This window comes from Solanum pennellii, chromosome 11 (genome assembly GCF_001406875.1).
Source record: "Solanum pennellii chromosome 11, SPENNV200".
In the NCBI taxonomy this organism is placed as follows: Eukaryota; Viridiplantae; Streptophyta; class Magnoliopsida; order Solanales; family Solanaceae; genus Solanum; species Solanum pennellii.
Genome location: NC_028647.1, coordinates 58,919,379 through 58,938,546, shown reverse-complemented (window position 1 = coordinate 58,938,546; position 19,168 = coordinate 58,919,379). Strand labels below are relative to the sequence as shown.

The 19,168-nt window shown below is 32.8% G+C and overlaps 2 protein-coding genes across 4 annotated transcripts; one reads left to right on the top strand and one right to left on the bottom strand.

Annotated features, from left to right (window-relative positions):
- Positions 1-2,352: 2,352 nt before the first annotated feature.
- LOC107002835 (E3 ubiquitin-protein ligase BIG BROTHER-like) lies at positions 2,353-9,754 on the top strand. Of its 3 annotated transcripts, none has more exons than XM_015201017.2 (9): positions 2,353-2,501; positions 3,778-3,872; positions 3,946-4,110; positions 4,723-4,954; positions 6,302-6,336; positions 6,793-6,837; positions 8,554-8,681; positions 9,258-9,366; positions 9,454-9,754. In XM_015201017.2, exons 3-9 carry the CDS (start codon positions 3,970-3,972, stop codon positions 9,502-9,504), a joined length of 741 nt encoding a protein of 246 aa, XP_015056503.1. In that variant the 5' UTR covers positions 2,353-2,501; positions 3,778-3,872; positions 3,946-3,969; the 3' UTR covers positions 9,505-9,754. The 3 variants fall into 3 exon arrangements, with proteins under 3 accessions (XP_015056503.1, XP_015056504.1, XP_027768907.1); XM_015201018.2 differs by having other exon boundaries at positions 2,358-2,581; XM_027913106.1 differs by lacking the exon at positions 2,353-2,501 and adding an exon at positions 3,155-3,568.
- Positions 9,633-12,522, bottom strand: LOC107002834 (pentatricopeptide repeat-containing protein At2g22410, mitochondrial). The gene has a single exon (XM_015201016.2). The coding sequence runs from the start codon at positions 12,254-12,256 to the stop codon at positions 10,181-10,183; it is 2,076 nt and encodes a 691-aa protein (XP_015056502.1). The 5' UTR covers positions 12,257-12,522; the 3' UTR covers positions 9,633-10,180.
- Positions 12,523-19,168: the final 6,646 nt, after the last annotated feature.

The window sequence follows — 19,168 nt, the reverse complement described above, 5'->3', positions numbered from 1 at the left end:
TTATTTAATGAGTTTAAGTCTTCCGCATTATTTTCTGTTGATATATGTTAAAATGATAAGGGTTAGATTGGTTGGTTCGCTCACATAGGAGGGAAATTGTGGGTGCCAGTCGCGACCCCGGTTTTGGGTCGTGACACTTACTCTGATGAAGGAGGATGAGAGAAGGAGAGAAAACCACTTTAAGACTTGAAAGAATGACCAAAAGTGAGATAAATCATACTAAACCGACTTAAATGACTTCTCACTACCCAACTATGATTGACCAGTAAAACGCATATAAAAAATTTCTCAATGCCGGTGAAACGCCTACCCAAAATTGTTCAACAAAACAAGAAAAAACAATCTTTTAAAATTTTCTCAACCGACGCTTCCCCAGTTCAAAAATTGTTTAAAGCCGGTGAAACATGTCTAAAATATAAAGTCCGACAAAACTAAAATGATCAAGACTTTTGACTCAAACCTCGATTTGACCATAGGTTGGTGAGGCTAGAAAGAAGACTCAAAACCTTTAATTTGATTAATAATGAGGCATATAACTCTTCATATTTTATGAGATATGTTTATTTGAAGTTGATCCAAGTAAAATCTTACACCAAAACTCAATCAGTAAGGAAGCTTTCAACCTAACTCTGTGTTAGAGGATTCTTATGAATTTAATTCATCTCTAAAACACTTTTCACATTTAGGGATTGATCTTAACAGCTATATGCACAATTAGAAATCATTCGATACAGTTTTTACACACATACACAAAAAAGTTCACATGATAGTTTGGAAATTTCGGAGTGTTACAAATTTTGATTTCCCATCAAATGTCCATATTCACATTGAGATCTGACTAAATCTGAATTTATGTCGAAAAAATTCATATTAAAAGATAAAACACTCCTTAATAACTACAATCTTATATTTAAAAAGCAATTCAAAAACCTCTAATTAAAACTATAAGAGAAAATGGTCTGAAACCTCCCCAATCTATACGCGAAATCCCAACTACACACTCTAACTTCATAGGTGTCCTATTACCCACTTGGACTTTCTATTGCTTCATTTTCTACACACCTAAGTGCTTAACTGTCATGGGAGGTGTTGTCACCGTCTCTAGGCGCGTCAAAAGCAGAAATTTGACGAAAAATTTCTTATTCTCCAATGGCCATCTTCCCCACCTTTAAATAACTCATTGATTCTTCTTCCACACTATTAATCCTTGATCCTTTTGTAAAAAAATCACGATTTTCACTCAAAATTAAGTATAATTTAGTTGTTAATATTCGTTTCTACTTCAAATCTTGAATTTAGGGTTCGTAATCTGCTCTAATTTCTTATTTAGGTTCCTAATTAGAATTTTGAATTTTCTCAAAATTTATCAAAAATGTCAAATGAAAACTTGAATAAGAGTTGTATAGATGAATCAGATCCAATGCTCAACGCTGTAGAGGGATACAAACACAAATTTTGACCCTTTTTGATAAAGAAGACCCACTTATTGAAATCGTTTTAAACATTAATTGAGTTTCTCATATCAGTCTTTGAGAAATGTTATAATAGCGGAAGAAAAAGCAATATCAGTGATAGAGTTTTTAGAACGAGATTTCCTAGTGTTTAAAATTACAATGAAGGTTGAAGATGCGGTAGTCGTCAAATCTAGAAAAGCTTCAAAGAAAAAGAAATGAGGAATGAAGAAAAAAGAAAAAAGGAGAAGATGAAAAAATAAAGCAAAAACAGTAAAATATAAAAGAATAACTATTTTTTTAATTAAAAAAAAAGTAAATATTACGTGACAGCGCGTGTAGACCACATCCTAATACAAATCTGGGCGTGAGTTTATAGGGGGCTAGATATTTTACTTTTAAAAGGTTCAGGGGGAGACCCCAGTAAAAAATAAGTGTGTAATTGAAAATTCGATAATAGCTTAGAGGGGCTTTTAGCCATTTTCTCAAACTATAACAATACTTATCACTTAATTGCAACTCTCTGGTCGAACCCATAATTGATACTCCAATGTTGCATTACTCTCTCATTGATGTGACCAAAAAAACCAATTTATGTACTAGATTGTAATTTACTCATAACTAGCGTGTGTTGTATTAATATAGATTGTGATGTTCTGGTGGGAGTGTTTCATTTTTAATCAGAAATCTCGTGTTTGAATACTAAGTATGGAGAAAATCCTGTTAGACACCAACCCCAAAAGAGCACGACAGTGCGCGACTCCGGACACCGGGTGGAAAACAAAAAAAACAAACTAGCAGGTGTTGTATAAAGAGAGTACAAAGAGAAAAAAATTTGTACAATGTGCTTTACATGTGGTACATTATTCCCTATCCATCTTTATAGAAGTGAGGAGAGAGAAAAGAAGTGGAAAAAAAAAAAAACTTAATTTGCAACTCTGTCTTCATCTTCTCTCTCTCATGCCATTTTCACACAAAGGAGAAAAAAAGAAGAAGAGAGAACAACTTTGATGAACTGCATAAGGCATTCAATAAAGCAAACAAACAAATGTCGGTTCTTTAATCTCTTTATTATTCTTCCTTTCTTCACCTCCTTATCTTCCATTTTCATTTTCTCAATCTCAAAAATGGTGAGCTAACCTAATAATTTTTTCAATCTCAAATTCCGTTTTAATTTCGTTGCATTTTTTTTTTGATTTCTGACGGAAATCTACGTTCTGCATTCTGCCGGTTTTTATGGCAAAATCAAGGAATTTATGATAGGTTATGGTGAAGTTTTGGTTTTTATAAGCAAATGTGGCGTTAATTGTTTCCTGATTGTTGTTGCGATCCGTTTGATGAAAATGCTTGAAATTATTTGAAGAAAAAATTAAAGGAATTTCGATTTGGTTGAAATTTGGCTTGGCTACTTTTTTTTTAAAAAAAACTGTACTGTGCTAATATATGGTGGTAATTTCTCTTGAATTGTGTTGAGATCTGTTGGGGGTACTCTTTTCTTCTGAACAAAGAGGGAATTTGTGCATTCTGCCGGTTTTCATGAAAAAAAATCAACAAATTGATGATGGGTGATGGTGAAGTTTTGTTTTTAGAAGCAAATATGGTGTTAATTGCCTCCTAATTGTTGTTGCGATCCGTTTTATTAAAATAAAAATTGAAAGGAAAACGAATAAACCTGAAAGTATAAAATTTCTTGTGCATTTGTTCAGGAATTACTGTTTGATTTAGTTGAAATTTCTTGCTAGAGAAAGGTTAGATTTTATCACTGAGTTTCTCAAGTAAAATGTGTGAAATCTGGTGTTAAATTTCGTCCACATTGATGCAATCTGTCAATGCTGGAAGATAAGAGGAAAAAGCATTTTTTTTTCTTTTGATTCTGTATATGTTTTGAAATATCAAGTTATTATTGCTTGATTTGTTTGAAGTTATGTGGAGCAGCTTGGTTTTATGTCTGATTTTCTTAAGTATAATGTGCCTATATGTTGTTACTTTTAACTCGATTGTTGTTGCAAATTTTGGTTTCTGAGGGAGTTACTTTTAACTGGACTGTTGTTGCGAATTTTGGTTTCTGAGGGAGTGCTGGAAATGAGTGGAAAATACAGTACTGTTTTTGAAGAGATGTAAGGGAAGTTACTTGAGTTAGTTCTATTTTCAGTTTAAAAGAATTAGTTACAATTTCTTGATAGTGAATTGTTTTTTTTTTGTTTGCTTTTCCCTTTTGTTAATCTTTGTGCATCAGCAAGGATATAACATATGTATTTTTGTCTTCTGATTTTTCTTTTTGGTTTGGTTTATAGATGATAAAGAAACTGATTCTTTGTTTTAATAGGATTGCTAAATCTGAAGAGGATCCACATTTATTATCTTGGAATCAGAGTTTCATATGTTGATTGTTCATCTCTGTGCTCTCCAGAAGAATTAGTGGTAAATATTATTTTTGTTGACTTGTAGTTGTATAGCTACTTTAGCTTTAAGAATTGACACGGCGAATTTGCAGTCTACTGCAGAATAGTAATTCACCATGAACTGGAATCAGCAAACGGAAATTTATTACACAAATGGTGCTATGCCTTATAATTCAATTGGAAGTTTTATGGATTTCTTTGGCGGTGTTACGTATGACCATGTTAATTATATATTTGCCGATCCTCCCTATGCTCAGGTATTCAGTAGTTTCACAGAAGTTGAACAGTTTTTTTCAATATTCATGTTGTGCCTTCCACTACTTCCATTTTGATCCCGTATTTCCATCTTCTGCCCTGCTATGCAGGATGTGCAAAATAACTTGTACAATGAGGGTGCAATTGGAACAGTCAATAAGTTTTACACTTGTATAATTAACTTCGCAACCTGGACATTTTGAAATCATGATAGGATAAGCAGATATTATAGCAGTGCTCATGAATATGAAAAAAAGTCCATGAGAAATTGGAAGTTTGTTTATCAAGTATGTGCTGTTCTATATGCACATACATTTACTCTAGTAGTGTGCATAGAGAAAACTTAGAACCATGCCTTAGTACACATAAACAACATGTATCAACTGCATAATTAGCAACTACGCTGCATTTGAAGGACACTAGCTTTCAATTGCTCTATTCTGCTACAAACTGCTAAGCATATGAAGACATTAGAGATGCCTTTGGATATCACTTAACTACAGCATGTACATTTTCTTCATACATCTTTGGTTTCTTCTATATCAAATTGTCAGTAACATGGAAAGTAGCGCATGTTCTTAAGTAACACAGCCGTATGACTCTAATTCTTGCAGGAGAGTTTATATCCATCCATCAGCACCAATCCATACAAATTTGGTTATTCTGAAGCAGGTAGTTTCTCGTATTATGATTATGATCGTGAATATGTGGTGAATGATCATGTATCTGGAATCGAGGAGCATGATAGACATTTAGAGAACCCTTCAACCACCACTGTAAATGTAGCTGCAAATGTGCATAGAGAGGAAATTTCAGGCTCCAATTCACTCACTAATTCTGTGGAATGTAAGTTTCTGTTTCAGTATCTTCCTACATAGGTTGATATGTACAATTTTTAAAAATGAAAATCAACAACGCTAGAATTTTGAAAGCCTGTTTATATGGAAACATCTTCAACAGTTCCTTTCTTTATTTTTTTTGCCTTGTGCATATATTAGATATGATAAAATATTGCAAGGAAAATGCATCAGGAATAATATATTGATCATCTTCCATGAGTTACCTGCATTACTTAGCACCCTTTCAGTTCATTCCTACTGTAAAGATGTCTCCCTGTGCTCACATTTTATTTACTATTATCTGTCAATTATTTAGCAAACACGATATTAGATAATCTCACTGCCATTTATATACTAGCCTCAATCGCTTAACACCGTAATTCTAGATTATAATCGCTCCAAAGTTCTGAGCATTGAGGACGGGGAACTACTGTTCTTTTGCATCTCAAGGTTATAGGTGAAATCAAAACACTCACCTTCCAATGGTTATCTTGCTGTCATGAAATCCATTGAGCTATAAACCTCTTGTTTGAATGAGTGGTCCGGAGTGCCCGTTCAAAGTGCATTAGTCAACCAACAAAATTTGATTTGGACGGGTTAGGAAAAGGCCATCCAACAAAATAAACAAATCCTTGTCGGATAACTGCTTCAATGATTCATGCTCATCATATGAAATTGGTCCTGTGGTCTGCAGCAGTTGACTCAAATTATTCTCTGAAGGCACTGAGACTTTTTTCTGCTGTTTCTGTAAAAAAGACCTCTGCTACAGCATTTCTGAAGACTATCTCTTTTGGTAACAATTTGGTATGGATGCTGAAATAGCTGGTCGCAATGCCAAGATTCAAGATTGGACAGATCTTTTATTAAATTGAAGAGATGCCTGTAAATACAGGTTATAAATGTGTGGAGAGTGATAAAATGCATAAAAGTACTAGTACATCCTACATTTCTAAGTCAAAGTGGTGCTAAGGTTGCTTTATTACACTTGCATTTCACTTCCCCTTTTCTTTTTGTAGTCTACAAACACTGCATAAACACAACTGGTTGCTGCTTCAATGCCAAATATTATTCCGAAAAACTCAATGGCTTTTTCTTCTTTATATGTATTTCTTTCTGTTTTCCATATACCAATTTCTGAAAGTTAATGGTGACAGTTTTATTTTGTAAGGCATATGTCGATCTGAATGCAGAAAAAAGTGTATGGAATATGTTTGTGTTGGACCTTATGCTTTGAGTATTTGCAGTCACATTTGTCTCCATTTTCTGCTACTATTGCTGTACCTATTCATAAAAAGCTCCCCCATTTTATGATACACTAAATTATGGATAAGCATGACCCTTTGCTCTTTTTCAGGTCCCAGGGGTCAAATTAATACTCGTGACAGTGAGGTATGAAGTTTCATACCATGTTATGTCTTTTTTCTCTTTCATGTCAGGATCTTTAGTCTGGCTGATTGATAACCACCATAACCTCTACTTTTCTTATTCAAAGTATCTGCGTACTACGACAAGAATAGAACTGTTTTTGTGTTTGTAACTATAGTAATGATTTAAAGCAGACAAACAATACAACAGCTAAATAGTTTAAAAACTACTCTTTTGATGAATTAAAAAAATTGTAATACTATATTTACCATTCCCAAAAGACAAAGGTAAAAATGTAATACTAACTAGAGGAGTCTTACATTTTCTGTTCCTGCTAATGTTTTCAGAAGTGCTACTGGCTGCTGAGTAAGAGTGGGTCATACTTGTTTCTTTTACAGAGAGTGAAGAAGCTTTATTGTCCTCTTATAATTAGAATTACTGATTACTTATATCATTCATCTGTGTTGTAATTTAATGCAGGTTGTTTGGCAAGATAATATCGACCCTGACAACATGACCTATGAGGTTTGATTTGTAAAATTTCTGTCATCTCCACTTATGAGACTTGTATTATCATTACCTTGTGCATCCTCAGATGGTATCATTATCTCGTAATTCACTTTGAGACACCAAGAATCTCATATCCAAATTCTTTTAGTGGTTATTAAGGCAGAGAATTACTTTTCAAACCTATGCATCATACTGCATGGATAGATTTTGATAGTCTAAGGTCAATGATGTGATGTTGTCTGTTCTAGAGGTGAAAACATTTTTACATTGGGCTACAATAACCTTGCAGATTCTAGATTTGATTAGGACTATTTCCCTCTTTCAAATTATGTCTTGTGATTAGATGATCAAAGCAGATATAGATGGATGAAAAATTTGATTCTATTAGCTTTATACTTCTTTGGAGGTCCTAAAATAATGAATTACTCCATGCAGCTGATGACCAGCAAAGTAGGTTTTGAAGGTTGCCCTAAGGCATAAATTGAGTGGATAAGATCAGATGAACTAATATTGTGCAACTTAAAGGGATAGACATTGACTGATTTTCTTGGATTTGATATGCTAGTTTGGACTTGTAGTTATTGTTCTCCTTGTTTGAGGGTGTCCGCTAATAAAAAAAAAAAAGCTTTGACCTGTCATATTATGTAAGTTATAAGAACGAATATCCATTGGTTTTCGAAGATTGATATGTTAGTTTGGACTTCTGTAGGTTATTTTTTTGATGTTTAAGACATGTCATTGTTTTCTATTTACCTAAGAGGGCAGGGTTTCATGTTAGAACCTTTGTTCATAATGCTTACGATCTGAAAAAGAGAGGAACAAAGGGAAATCAGTACCCAAGATAAGAATTTATCTAGCAAAATATGTTGTACTCTAGCAATGAATTATGGCCACCTATGGAGTCTCAGACTTTAAAAAATGTTTGGGTCCTTTAAACGCGATTGAAAACTTTAGAAGCTAAACTACAACAACTATGGCTCAGTCCCAAACAAGTTTTGGCGACGGTTATGTGAATCCTCATGGACATGTTCCTCATTCAGAAGTTAATAGAATTTGCATAATTATTTCCGACTGGCCAGCACCAATTACACATGTAATATTGAAAACTTTGTCCATATATGTTGAATATCCAAGCTATGATGAAACTTCCTCCTGCATCAGTTGATCTGCAACTTCTTAAATTTTTTTATTTTGAAAAAATCTTTGCATGAAATACATGCAAAAAGAGAAAAATGAAGAAAATGAATTTGAAAATCAGGAGATTGTTTATTCTTCTATTCTACTATATCTCTTGAGGCTAAAGAGTATTTTGATGCTCACAACTCCTTCTGAAAGTTTTCATATCCAATCGTTTTTGTCATTGAACCATTTTCGTATACAATACAGTCATGAGTACTATTTAAGTGAAATGATTTATTTTCTTGACAAATCATACCAGAAATAGTGTAGGTGATGAGTGGTGTAACAAAGAGACATGCGTTACATACTCTTCAGTGTTCACCTTCTTTATCTGCAGAAATTCATCTAAGACAACAATGCTCTTTTCTTTTAATGATTGTTTCCACTATCCTTGTTTTACTGATCATAAGTAATGTTTTAGTTTGCTTTATTATGGATTATTTGGAGGTTTATATTGTAGACTTGTTTTTTTGGTGTTTGAAGATTTATATTGGAGACTTATTAAAACTTGCCGTTGTAATTCCCTTGGATAAAATGTGGATTGAATTGCAGGAATTACTTGAGTTGGGGGAGGCTGTTGGAACTCAAAGCAGAGGCCTTTCCCAAAATCAAATCTCCTTGCTTCCAGTCACAAAGTTTAAGTGTGGCTTTTTCTCAAGAAAGAAATCAAGAAAGGAAAGGTAGAACAAACCATTGAAAATCTCTTCCTATAACAAGGGCAAGTAATGGAAAAATTTATGTTAAGTTATCCTCTAGCCGTAACGTATTATAGTTTTCTTCATTTGCTTCTCATTCTGTGTTGATTGTTATGTTTTTTTCAAGAATAATAGGCTGGTGGGTTGTTTTCTACATGTGACCAGATCATACAAATCGTTACTTTAGTTGATAAACTTTCATTAATTTGAGAAACTGGTAGACTTTTTATGTTTTTAAAATTTAAAGTATAGGTTTGTTACAACAGTATTCTATATTACCTATTTCCTTGGGTGGGTATCATGTCCTTTTTCTAGACCTCCTTTGAGAGATGTCATCTTGTGCATATTGTGGAGTTCAATAAATGTATGTGGCTGTGTGTGTTTCAATTTGTTTTTCTCCCCACAGGTTATTGATGAAATTCTTTTTTCGTTGTGATTATCATCTATTATAGTAGTAATTTCCCTAGAAAAGTTATTAGTGTATCATGATTATCTTGGTGACGTACTTTTTGTATCAAAGCATTTACACTGAACACGATGAATTTACCTTGTTATTTCCAGGTGTGTGATCTGCCAGATGGAGTACAAACGAAAGGATCGGCAGGTCACACTTCCTTGCAAACATGTCTATCATGCTGGTTGTGGAAGCAAATGGCTAAGTATCAACAAAGTAATCAACTGAACTCTTTCAAAACTATTTCCCTCAATCCATCATTTCATATATACCAGATTGTTGAGTCATTTACTAATGTGTCAGGCTTGCCCAATTTGCTACACAGAAGTGGTGATCAATACATCAAAGCGGTGAAGCAAATAACAAGCATCCTATTTTTCTTCTTGGTCAAAGCATTATCCCTTTCTGTTTTCATTATAGAATCTTATATTTCCTGTTCGTTGTGTTACATTAGAGAAATAGTTTAGTGGTAAATAAGCACATAAAGAAACACCACATTCGACAGTTTCTTTTAACGATGGAGCTTTGTACCACGTGTTCTGTTTTACATATTCAGCCTTGATTTCAAAACTTCCAGTGAAAGGATATCTAGTTGTACTTTTCACTGTCCTGATCCTATTGCATGGGGAAAAATACAAATAGGTTCTTTCTGAAAATGATATCATATGAAACATTTCTTGCTTGAATGTGGCTCCACCACTTGTGCGTGCACAGGCTAGTTAAGCTTGAGCACTGTAGACATATAATCTCTCGGTTGTCAAAGATTGTGAGACAACAAAACATTGTTTGAGTGATTATTGATCTGACTGTTTTTGACCAGTCTGTTTACCAGTAGTAGTGATGCCTCCAGTTAAAACAAAAGAACATTTAGATCCATCCTTGAGCTGTCTGTATTCACAGTACCTCAGTAGAACAGAGGAGCGGGTTAAGTCGTTCCCGTGGCCTTTAGGTTGCAACTCAACTCCTGCCCTCCTAATCATTGGAACATCTTTAGCAGGACCAAGCCCTTCTGTTGTCTACGTTGGTTTGGTTAGATTGCACTGTAAACATCAGAATCAAATGACAGGTCATATCTGATATATGGAAAATATTCAACTACTTCAATGTGTCCTGTTAACTGAATCAAACATTCATAAATCTGATCGGACTGAGGATGCGTCTTGTCTGTAACAAAAAACTCATAAATATTTCCATTTACTTCAACAGAGCTGCAACCAGGTGTTTTTTGTAATCCTCTTTCACCCATCATCTTCCTCACATCTCGTGCCTTATGTTGCATATTTGCTTCAACATACATGTTAGCAAGTAAGACATAAGTTCCACTATCACCAGGATCCAATTCAAGAAGTTTCAGAGCTGCCTTTTCCCCCATCTCAATGTTCCTATGAACTCGACAAGCGAAAAACAATGCTCCCCATACTGAAGCATCAGCCTCATTTGGCACTCCACGGACAAGCTCATAAGCTTCTTCCAGGAGCCCTGCCCTGCCCAAAAGGTCCACCATGCAAGAGTAATGTTTAGATTTAGGCGGAATGTTGAACTTTGTGGTCATTTGAGTAAAAAACTTTCGCCCTTCTTCAACCAAACCTCCATGACAACAAGCTGACAAGACCCCAAGAAATGTTACATCATCTGGTCTCAGGCCACTGTCAACCATCTTTAAAAAATATGATAGAGCATCATGCCCATTTCCATGATGCGCTAAGGCGCCAATTGCAGCTGTCCAAGTCAATGAGTTTCTGATGGGCATCGCGTGAAAAACCTGAAGCATTTTTTCAATGTTGCCGCATTTGGCATACATATCAACAAGTGCTGTTCCCAGAGAAACAGTTGAACATAGCTTATGTTTTTTGATGTAGTGGTGAATCCAAATCCCAATATCAAGTGCTCCAAGTTGTGCACAAGCGGATAGACAACTAACCATTGTCACTTCATCGGGTTTTATGTTCATCGTTTGCATTTCCTGAAACAAAACCAATGCCTCTTTACCATGCTTAGCTTGGACATAACCTCCAATCAAGGCATTCCACTGTACAATATTTTTCTCCGGCATCTCATTGAAAAGCCTCCTTGCTTCATCCAAACACCCAAATTTAGCAAACCCGCTAATCATTACAGTCCAACTTACCACAGTCCTCTCATCCATACTATCAAACAAAGCTTTTGCTTCATTTAGACTCCCATTCTTCATATACATGTCCATGAGTGCATTGCAAAGTGATACGCTAAAATATAAACACTTGTCCCTAAAGTATCTATGTAACTTCCTCCCAAACTCCAAATCCTCAAGCTGAGCACATGCCCCTACCATCCCAATGATAGTAACTTCATCAGGCTCCACAGACTCCATTTTCATCTTCTCAAATACCATCAACGCTTCCCTCGATCTCCCACTCCTAACATAACCATTAATCATTGAATTCCAAGAAACTAGGTCCCTCACAGAACTATCATCAAACACCTTATATGCATCCTCCAAGAATCCACAAGAAACCAAGAAATGAATCAGTGCATTATGCACAAACACATCTCCATCATAACCAATCCTCAAAACATGTACAAGAATCTCTTGACCCATATAATACAAACCCAATCTAGAACATATCTTAAATAACAAAGGAAAAGTATGATTATCAGGCTTCAGACAACTAAATTCATTCTCTACTGTCATAAGCATTTGTTTATACAAAAAGAATGCATCAATTGGGGTTTCACTTTCACAACAACCCCTTATAGCCATATTCCAAGAAAATGTATTTGGGTTTTCCATATTATACAATATTTTTTTACAATAATCAAGATTACCCTTTTCTGAGAGTGCACAAAAGGCTATTAAACGACTTGAAGCAAAACCATTTGAGAATATGCCAGTGAGAATCATTTGTGAGTGGATTTGTTTGAGTTGGTTCATGTATTTGCATTTGGTTTCTAAAAGAGAAAGTAGTGGATTGGTTTGTACAAAAACATGATTTGTCCTCCATTTGAATTGGGATTTGGTTTTGTAATGGGGTAATTTAGAGGAAGAAGAAATGGTTTTGGAGAAAAGTTTTAGTGTACAATGGTGAAGTGATGAAGAGTTGAAGGATTGAGAAATGATATGCATCATTCTCTTGGAAAGAAAATAACTTTAGCCATATGCAGCGGTAACAAAAACAATGAGAGCTTTAATCCAATGGCACTTTTTGCCATGAATTTGAATTTATGAGTACTAATAATGAGAAGGGGATGTACTTCTTATAAGAAAATGGGAACCTAATATTTTCATTGAATGAGAGTTAGCCATTGTATAATATTTATTTTAATCCTTACTTTTATATATATATATATATATAAAGAGAACCTTAGATCCGCTGTGTGGCGTCGCCATCACAAATCAAAATTCTCTTTTAATTTATTTATTTTTAAAGCTAGTCTTTTCGTTTCATGAAAAGTTATAACTCTTATAAAAATTTACGACTTTAATAAAGAGTTGCGATTTTTATGAAAATTTGTATCTTTTATGAAAAATTGTGATTATTTTGAAAGGTTGTGACCTTTCCTAAGGATTGCAACTTTTTTAATAGCTTTAAATTTATGATTAAAGCTCAATAAATATCTGTTCATACTACCATTTGTTGACTATCAATAGAGGGATTTCTTCTCATTTAAAAAAAGACGTAAATTCTGAACTTTCTCTTCTTCTTCTTCACTATTAAATATTTGTGCACTTTGCTCATGTTGAGTGGTTCACTGACACCATTGTTTATCAATTTATGTTGCAGATCCTGATACGTAGTTTTTAGTCATTAATTTATACTTACGTTACTAAGGATGAATAATAAAAATGTACTAATAATTTTCATTTTCCTTCACATTATTAATGTTTTTTACTATGTAATCTTGTATGTAAGATAATAAAGTGTTTTAGTTTTAATGACGGATAGATTATAAGTATTATTTTATAAATTTTGTGATATTAAATTCTCGCGCAAAGTGCGAATAATTTAGTAGTGTTATTATATTATGTGATTAAATTTATTGGTTTTTAACAGAATTCTTGTTACTTGTTATCAATATAGTAAAACATCTCTTTATTTATTGATTTCATTTTACTTGTTTTCAACATAGTAAAATATCATTTTCAGTGATAAAACTGTTGTCATTAAAAAAAAATTCTTTCAAAGAGTCTGTAGATAATAAAATTCGTGTCGAGAAAATAATAATCAAGAACGGAAGATTATACAACAATCGATTTATTATTTCAAGTACGAGTGTTACAATCTCTATTATTCCTCTGAATTCGCCTTTTCAAATATAATTCAATGGCTTTAAATCTTGATCTTGAACTTAGGATTATCTTGAACTTGAGCTTGCACCTTATCTTGATCTTGACTTCTGGTTGAATCCAAGGGCTTCGAGCTTGATCTTGAATCCGGCGGTCTTGATGTTGATCGTTCTTGATCTTGATCGTTCTTGAAACTTGAATGCTTGAATTCTTGAACTCATGAACTTGTAGAGAGATCTGCAGCTTTCAATTCACGAGCTTTCTCCAGCTTCTTGTTAAAATTCTTTGTCCTCTTTTCTGAATTATGAGACCCATATTTATAGTTTTAGAATAGAGGAGTTGCGATTGGAACAGGACTCCCTTCGGCCAATCAGATTTAGGTGACATGACATATGGGCTTTATGGAGCGGACTTTAATTAAATTCATATTTATTGAATTTAAATATTAAATCAATTATATTAATCCATAATATTTATTTGGACTAATATATTCATTAATTTAATATAATATGAACAACTTTATAAATTTATATTTAATAAATTTTAAGTGACTACAAATGCCCCCTTCTTCAAGTCTTGTCGAGATAATTTATCTTCCAAAGACTAGGCTTGAAGAATTTGAAGACTTCAACTTGCATACTTGGAGATTTTGAAGACTTCATCTCGAAACATTTATTTATAAGGGTTTGCCCCCATTGAGTCACAATCATTTGGTGCAAGTCTGAAGTTTTATGAAAGATTACCCATAGCTTTAACTCATGTAACAAATCAAGTGGGAACATTTGATTTTTTGACACTCATGCAACTGATCTTATAATATGGTTGTAAGTACCCACGTAGCTCAATGGAGAGGATCAAATCACAACGTAGTTCTGGAGGAGTGAGTGGTTTTTTTTATTTTATTTTTTATTGTGTTGTACACAGTTTATACTCTTGCGGGTCAGGAGTGAAATGCAGTTTAAGCTCATACCTTAAAGAGCATTTTAACTTGAAGATATAGTTCAAATTTAAAGAGCTTTATTATAAACAGTTTAGGCTCGTGTCTCAAGGAGCATTTTAACTTGAAGATTTAGCTCAAATTTAGAGAGTTTTATGATATACAATTTAGGCTCGTGTTTCAAGAAGTATTTCAACTCGATGATTTAACTCAAAATTGAAGACTTAAGGGACATACAGTTTAACCTCGTGTTTCAAGGAGCATTTCAGCTTGAAGATTTAAGTCAAACTTGAAGATTTAAGTGACATACAGTTTAAGCTCGTGTTTCAAGGAGCATTTCAACTTGAAAATTTAAGTGACATACAGTTTAAGCATGTGTTTGAAGGAGCATTGTAACTTGAAGATTTAACTCAAACTTGAAGATTTAAGTGGCATACAGTGTAAGTTCATCTTTCAAGGAGCATTGTAACTTGCAGTTTAAGCTCATGCGTTAAGGAGCGTTTAGAATACATTGACTCTTTAAAGTCATCTTTGGATGCAAACTTGCCCCCACTTTGGAGTTATTCTATATCTTTATCTTCATGAGGTCCATAGACAGGAGTTTGTTGATCTTCTCTTAAAGTCGTGCTTAATTTCATGTCATGTACACGAGTTGTCAACTCTTCTAATGTATTGAATTTTAATCCTTGCAAAATGTAGTGAAGACCCCAATTCATACCTTGGATGCACATTTCAATGCTAGAAATTTCACTAAGGCAATCTTTGCAGTTGAGGCTCAGACTTCTCCAGCGATTATTAAAGTCAACAACTAACTCATCTTCACCTTGACGAGCCTTTGTGAGTTCCATCATACTAAGGACACATCTCGTGCTATAAAAATAATTAAGGAACTCTTGTTCTAATCGATCCCAACTATCTATAGAATTAGGTTCAAGATCTGTGTACCAACCAAATGCATTTTCTCTGAGAGATCAAACGAACTTTTTTAACAAGATAATTACCGTACTTCCCAGCATCATTGCAAGTCTCAATAAAATGCGCTATATGTTGTTTGAGATTTCCTTTGCCATTAAATTGTTGAAGCTTAGGAGGTTGATAACCCTCAGACATTTTTAAGTTATCAATCCTTTGTGTATATGGCTTTGCATATATGGGAGAAAATTTGGATAAAGACTCAGATTTGTCTTCGATAGCCTCTATGATAAAGTTTTTTAATTGAGCAATTGGAATCAAATCTTCAGCTGAGATATGAATCTCTTTGATTTTTGTTTGCTTTACGCAAGACTCTCCTTCATCTTGAATCTTAGAAATCTTCAGAGGCGATTGACTTGATCGTCTTTCAATCATGTTATCCATCTTATTTGTTAGCTTGGAAAGTTTAGCATCTTGTTCATGTGTCACTTTGTCAGGCCTTCAATTACTTTAGTTAAGCTTGCTAGTTGTTCATCTATAGTAGGAGACATTTTGATATTCTTCAATGCTTGAAAAGTTGAGATGAGATGTAGAGATTGTCCCACTGGGTGTGCCAGAATTTGTAAACAATAAAATTCGCGTGGAGAAAATAATAATCAAGAACAGAAAATTATAGCACAATCAACTTATTATTTCAAGTGAGTGTTACAATCTCTATGATTCCTTTGATTCACTTTTTCAAATATAATTCAAGGGCTTTAAAGCTTGATCTTGAACTTTGAATTTATCTTGATCTCGATCTCTATCTTGATCTTGATCTTGATCTTGGACTTGAACTTGGACTTGGACTTGATCTTGATCTCTATCTCTATTTTGATCTTGATCTTGATCTTGGACTTGAACTTGATCTTGATCTTGGACTTGAACTTGATCTTGATCTTTAACTTGAGCTTGAACTTTATCTTGATCTTGACTTCTAGTTGAATTGAAGGGCTTCGAGCTTGATCTTGAATCCGGCGGTCTTGATTTTTATCATTCTTGAATGCTTGAATTCTTGAATTCTTGAACTTGTAGAGAAATCTGCAACTTTCAATTCACGAGCTTTCTCTAGATTCTTGTTTAAATTCTTGGTCCTCTTTTCTGAATTATGAGACGCCTATTTATAGTTTTATAATAGAGGAGTTGCAATTGGAATAGGACTCCCTTCGGCCAATCAAATTTAAGTGACATGACATATGGACTTTATGGAGCGGACTTTAATTAAATTCATATTTATTGAATTTAAATATTAAATCAATTATATTAATCCATAATATTTATTTGGACTAACATATTCATTAAATTAATATAATCCAAACAACTTTATAAATTTATATTTAATAAATTTTAAGTGACTACAGCGTCTATGTAACTTAAAGTAGTATTAAAATTTTTTAAATTAATACTCAAGACTCTATTTTCACATTTATAAATTCCATTTTCTCAAATTCTTCCTAAAAAATTTACGTTTATAAATTTTATTAGTGTACAAAATGACCTGAGAAACTATTGTATTTGATTTTTATTTATCAATTGGATAATCATGCTCACTACTTGCATATGTAACTCTTAAATCAAACGAAACTCAACATTTTAAACATTTTTAAAGATAACATATCATTGTTCACGTATTAAATGACAGATCACTTATTTATTCTTTTATTTTAAAATTTTCAAAACAAATTCACTTGATTCCTCCCTTTTGTCTCTATCCCTTTACCATCTCTTTCCATTTTTTACATTAGAGAACACCACAACCTTCCTTCTACCGATTTGATCACTTCTCTAAATAACTAAAAATCACTATTTCTATTCAAGTTCTCATCATTCACTATTTTTAATCATATTTTTTATACCAGCGCCTGCATCCACCAGTTAAACCACCATAAATTCCTTTTCTGTATTAATGCAATGAATCATTATTAAGATATATTAATATTTGTATATAAATTTGCATAATATATTTTACTTAATTCCACAAAGATATTCAACATTCACCTTTTACCCTTTGAAACTATCAATTTTTAACCTCACAAACTGTAAATTATCCCCAAAGTGGAAATAAAAAAGAAAGCACAATTTCTTCTCAATGCTGGGAGAAAAAGAGTGAAAAAGAAGAAAAAGGGAAGGAAGAGAAAGAAATGGGGGATTATGTGGGGAAAATATGGAGGGTAGAAAGAGAGACGGCTAATGGGAGAAAAAGAAATATTTATATTTTTTCGTAATTATTTTTCGGGAAAAGGGTCAAAAATACCCCCCAACTTTAGTTTATTAGTTGAATATACCCTTGCCGTTAAAACAAAGTTATTTATATGCTCGCCGTTACCAATTTCACCATTTATACCTCTCTATTGACGGAAATCCCCAAATCACTCAAAATTGACCCGATTTCATAAAAATTACTCATTTCCCATTTTAAACCCATGCCTGACCCATCAAAGAACCTAACCCAAAATCATGAAGCTCAGGGAGAAGATTTCCACACTTAGGACAACGAACCAATCGAACATTTGAAGAACCTTCCACCATTTTCAAGTTTCTCTAAGAGAAAACAAACCCCAGATACCAATATACAGAGCAAAATCAAGTCTTGAACTTGAAAAACTTAAGCAGAAATAGCAAAAAGACAACAACTTTATCATATATTATTAAAAGTGTGAAGCTCCTAACCTCAAAGTTGAATTACCATTTTGTTCTTCACTTAAATATTTTTTTTAATGTACAAAATGTAAAAATATATTTTAATAACTAATTAAATAATCAATGTTAAGTATTCAATTTAAATTATTGTAATCTATATATATATATAAATGAGGATCATAGAGGAGGTGATGTGGCACCTCTCTATGACCTCCATTCATTTTTTCTTATTTTTTTTCTTTTACTTGACATTTTTTCTTTTTTTTTTCAAGTATTTTTTTTAATAAATTTATACCTCTTTAATTATATAAATTCTATTCTTAAATTAGTATTAATAATATTCATAACCCTCAAACCTTTCATATTCATAACCTCTTAAACCTTTCATATTCATAACTTCTAATTATTTAATGTGAAAGGTTACATTAACACTATAAAATCACACTAAAATTGTTTGTTATTTTGTAGTCATCTTTGGTAGAGAATTAGTGGAAGAAATGTTACAATATTTGTAAGCTTTGAGGTGCATTATTTTTTCAAATATTATTTCATATATTACTTTTAATTAGCAAGTAAGGCTAATATGTCATTATATTTTTATTTCTTCTAGATAAATTATTTTGTTTTGTTATCTTTGAGATTTATTTTATGACTAATTAATAATGTATTTGTTATTATTTTTCTTGACTCTTGTATATAGGATGAAATGATAACATCAAGCGATGAAGATTAGTGAATTTTGAGTTAAATATATTGATTATTTGTCCAAAATGATTATGTAGGAGAATTTATGATTAAATGTAATTTTTTCTTATTCTTTATGAGATATAATATTTTATTTTGTGAACTTTGAGATTCATTTTAGGACTAATAATTTATTTGTTATTATTTTTCTTGACTCTTGTACATATGATAAAATGAGAACATTCAGAGATGGAGATTTATGGATTTTGAGCTATATAGTGATTATTCTTTATTTTTTTAGGTCCTTAAGAAGTAATGTTTCTATTATATTATTTTCTTTTGAATTATTTATATTTTGTCAAAAATGATTATATGTGTTTAAATGTAATTTTCTCCTTATTCTATATCTTTTTCTTCTTTTGGTAAATAATTTTTAAACTTATTTAATCAGATTTGCCGATTATAGAAGATATATCTATAGTGAAAATGGGTAGACATTCTTGCATAATTTGAGTTTACAAGGAAAAATAATATGATATGTC

Excerpts from the sequence above, each read along its gene's own strand:
- LOC107002835 (XM_015201017.2), top strand. The coding sequence starts at position 3,970 with ATGAACTGGAATCAGCAAACGGAAATTTATTACACAAATGGTGCTATG. Across the intron at positions 6,838-8,553 it reads CTGACAACATGACCTATGAG|GAATTACTTGAGTTGGGGGA; the intron begins GTTTGATTTGTA and ends ATTGAATTGCAG. Across the intron at positions 8,682-9,257 it reads AAGAAATCAAGAAAGGAAAG|GTGTGTGATCTGCCAGATGG; the intron begins GTAGAACAAACC and ends TGTTATTTCCAG.
- LOC107002834 (XM_015201016.2), bottom strand. The coding sequence starts at position 12,256 with ATGATGCATATCATTTCTCAATCCTTCAACTCTTCATCACTTCACCAT.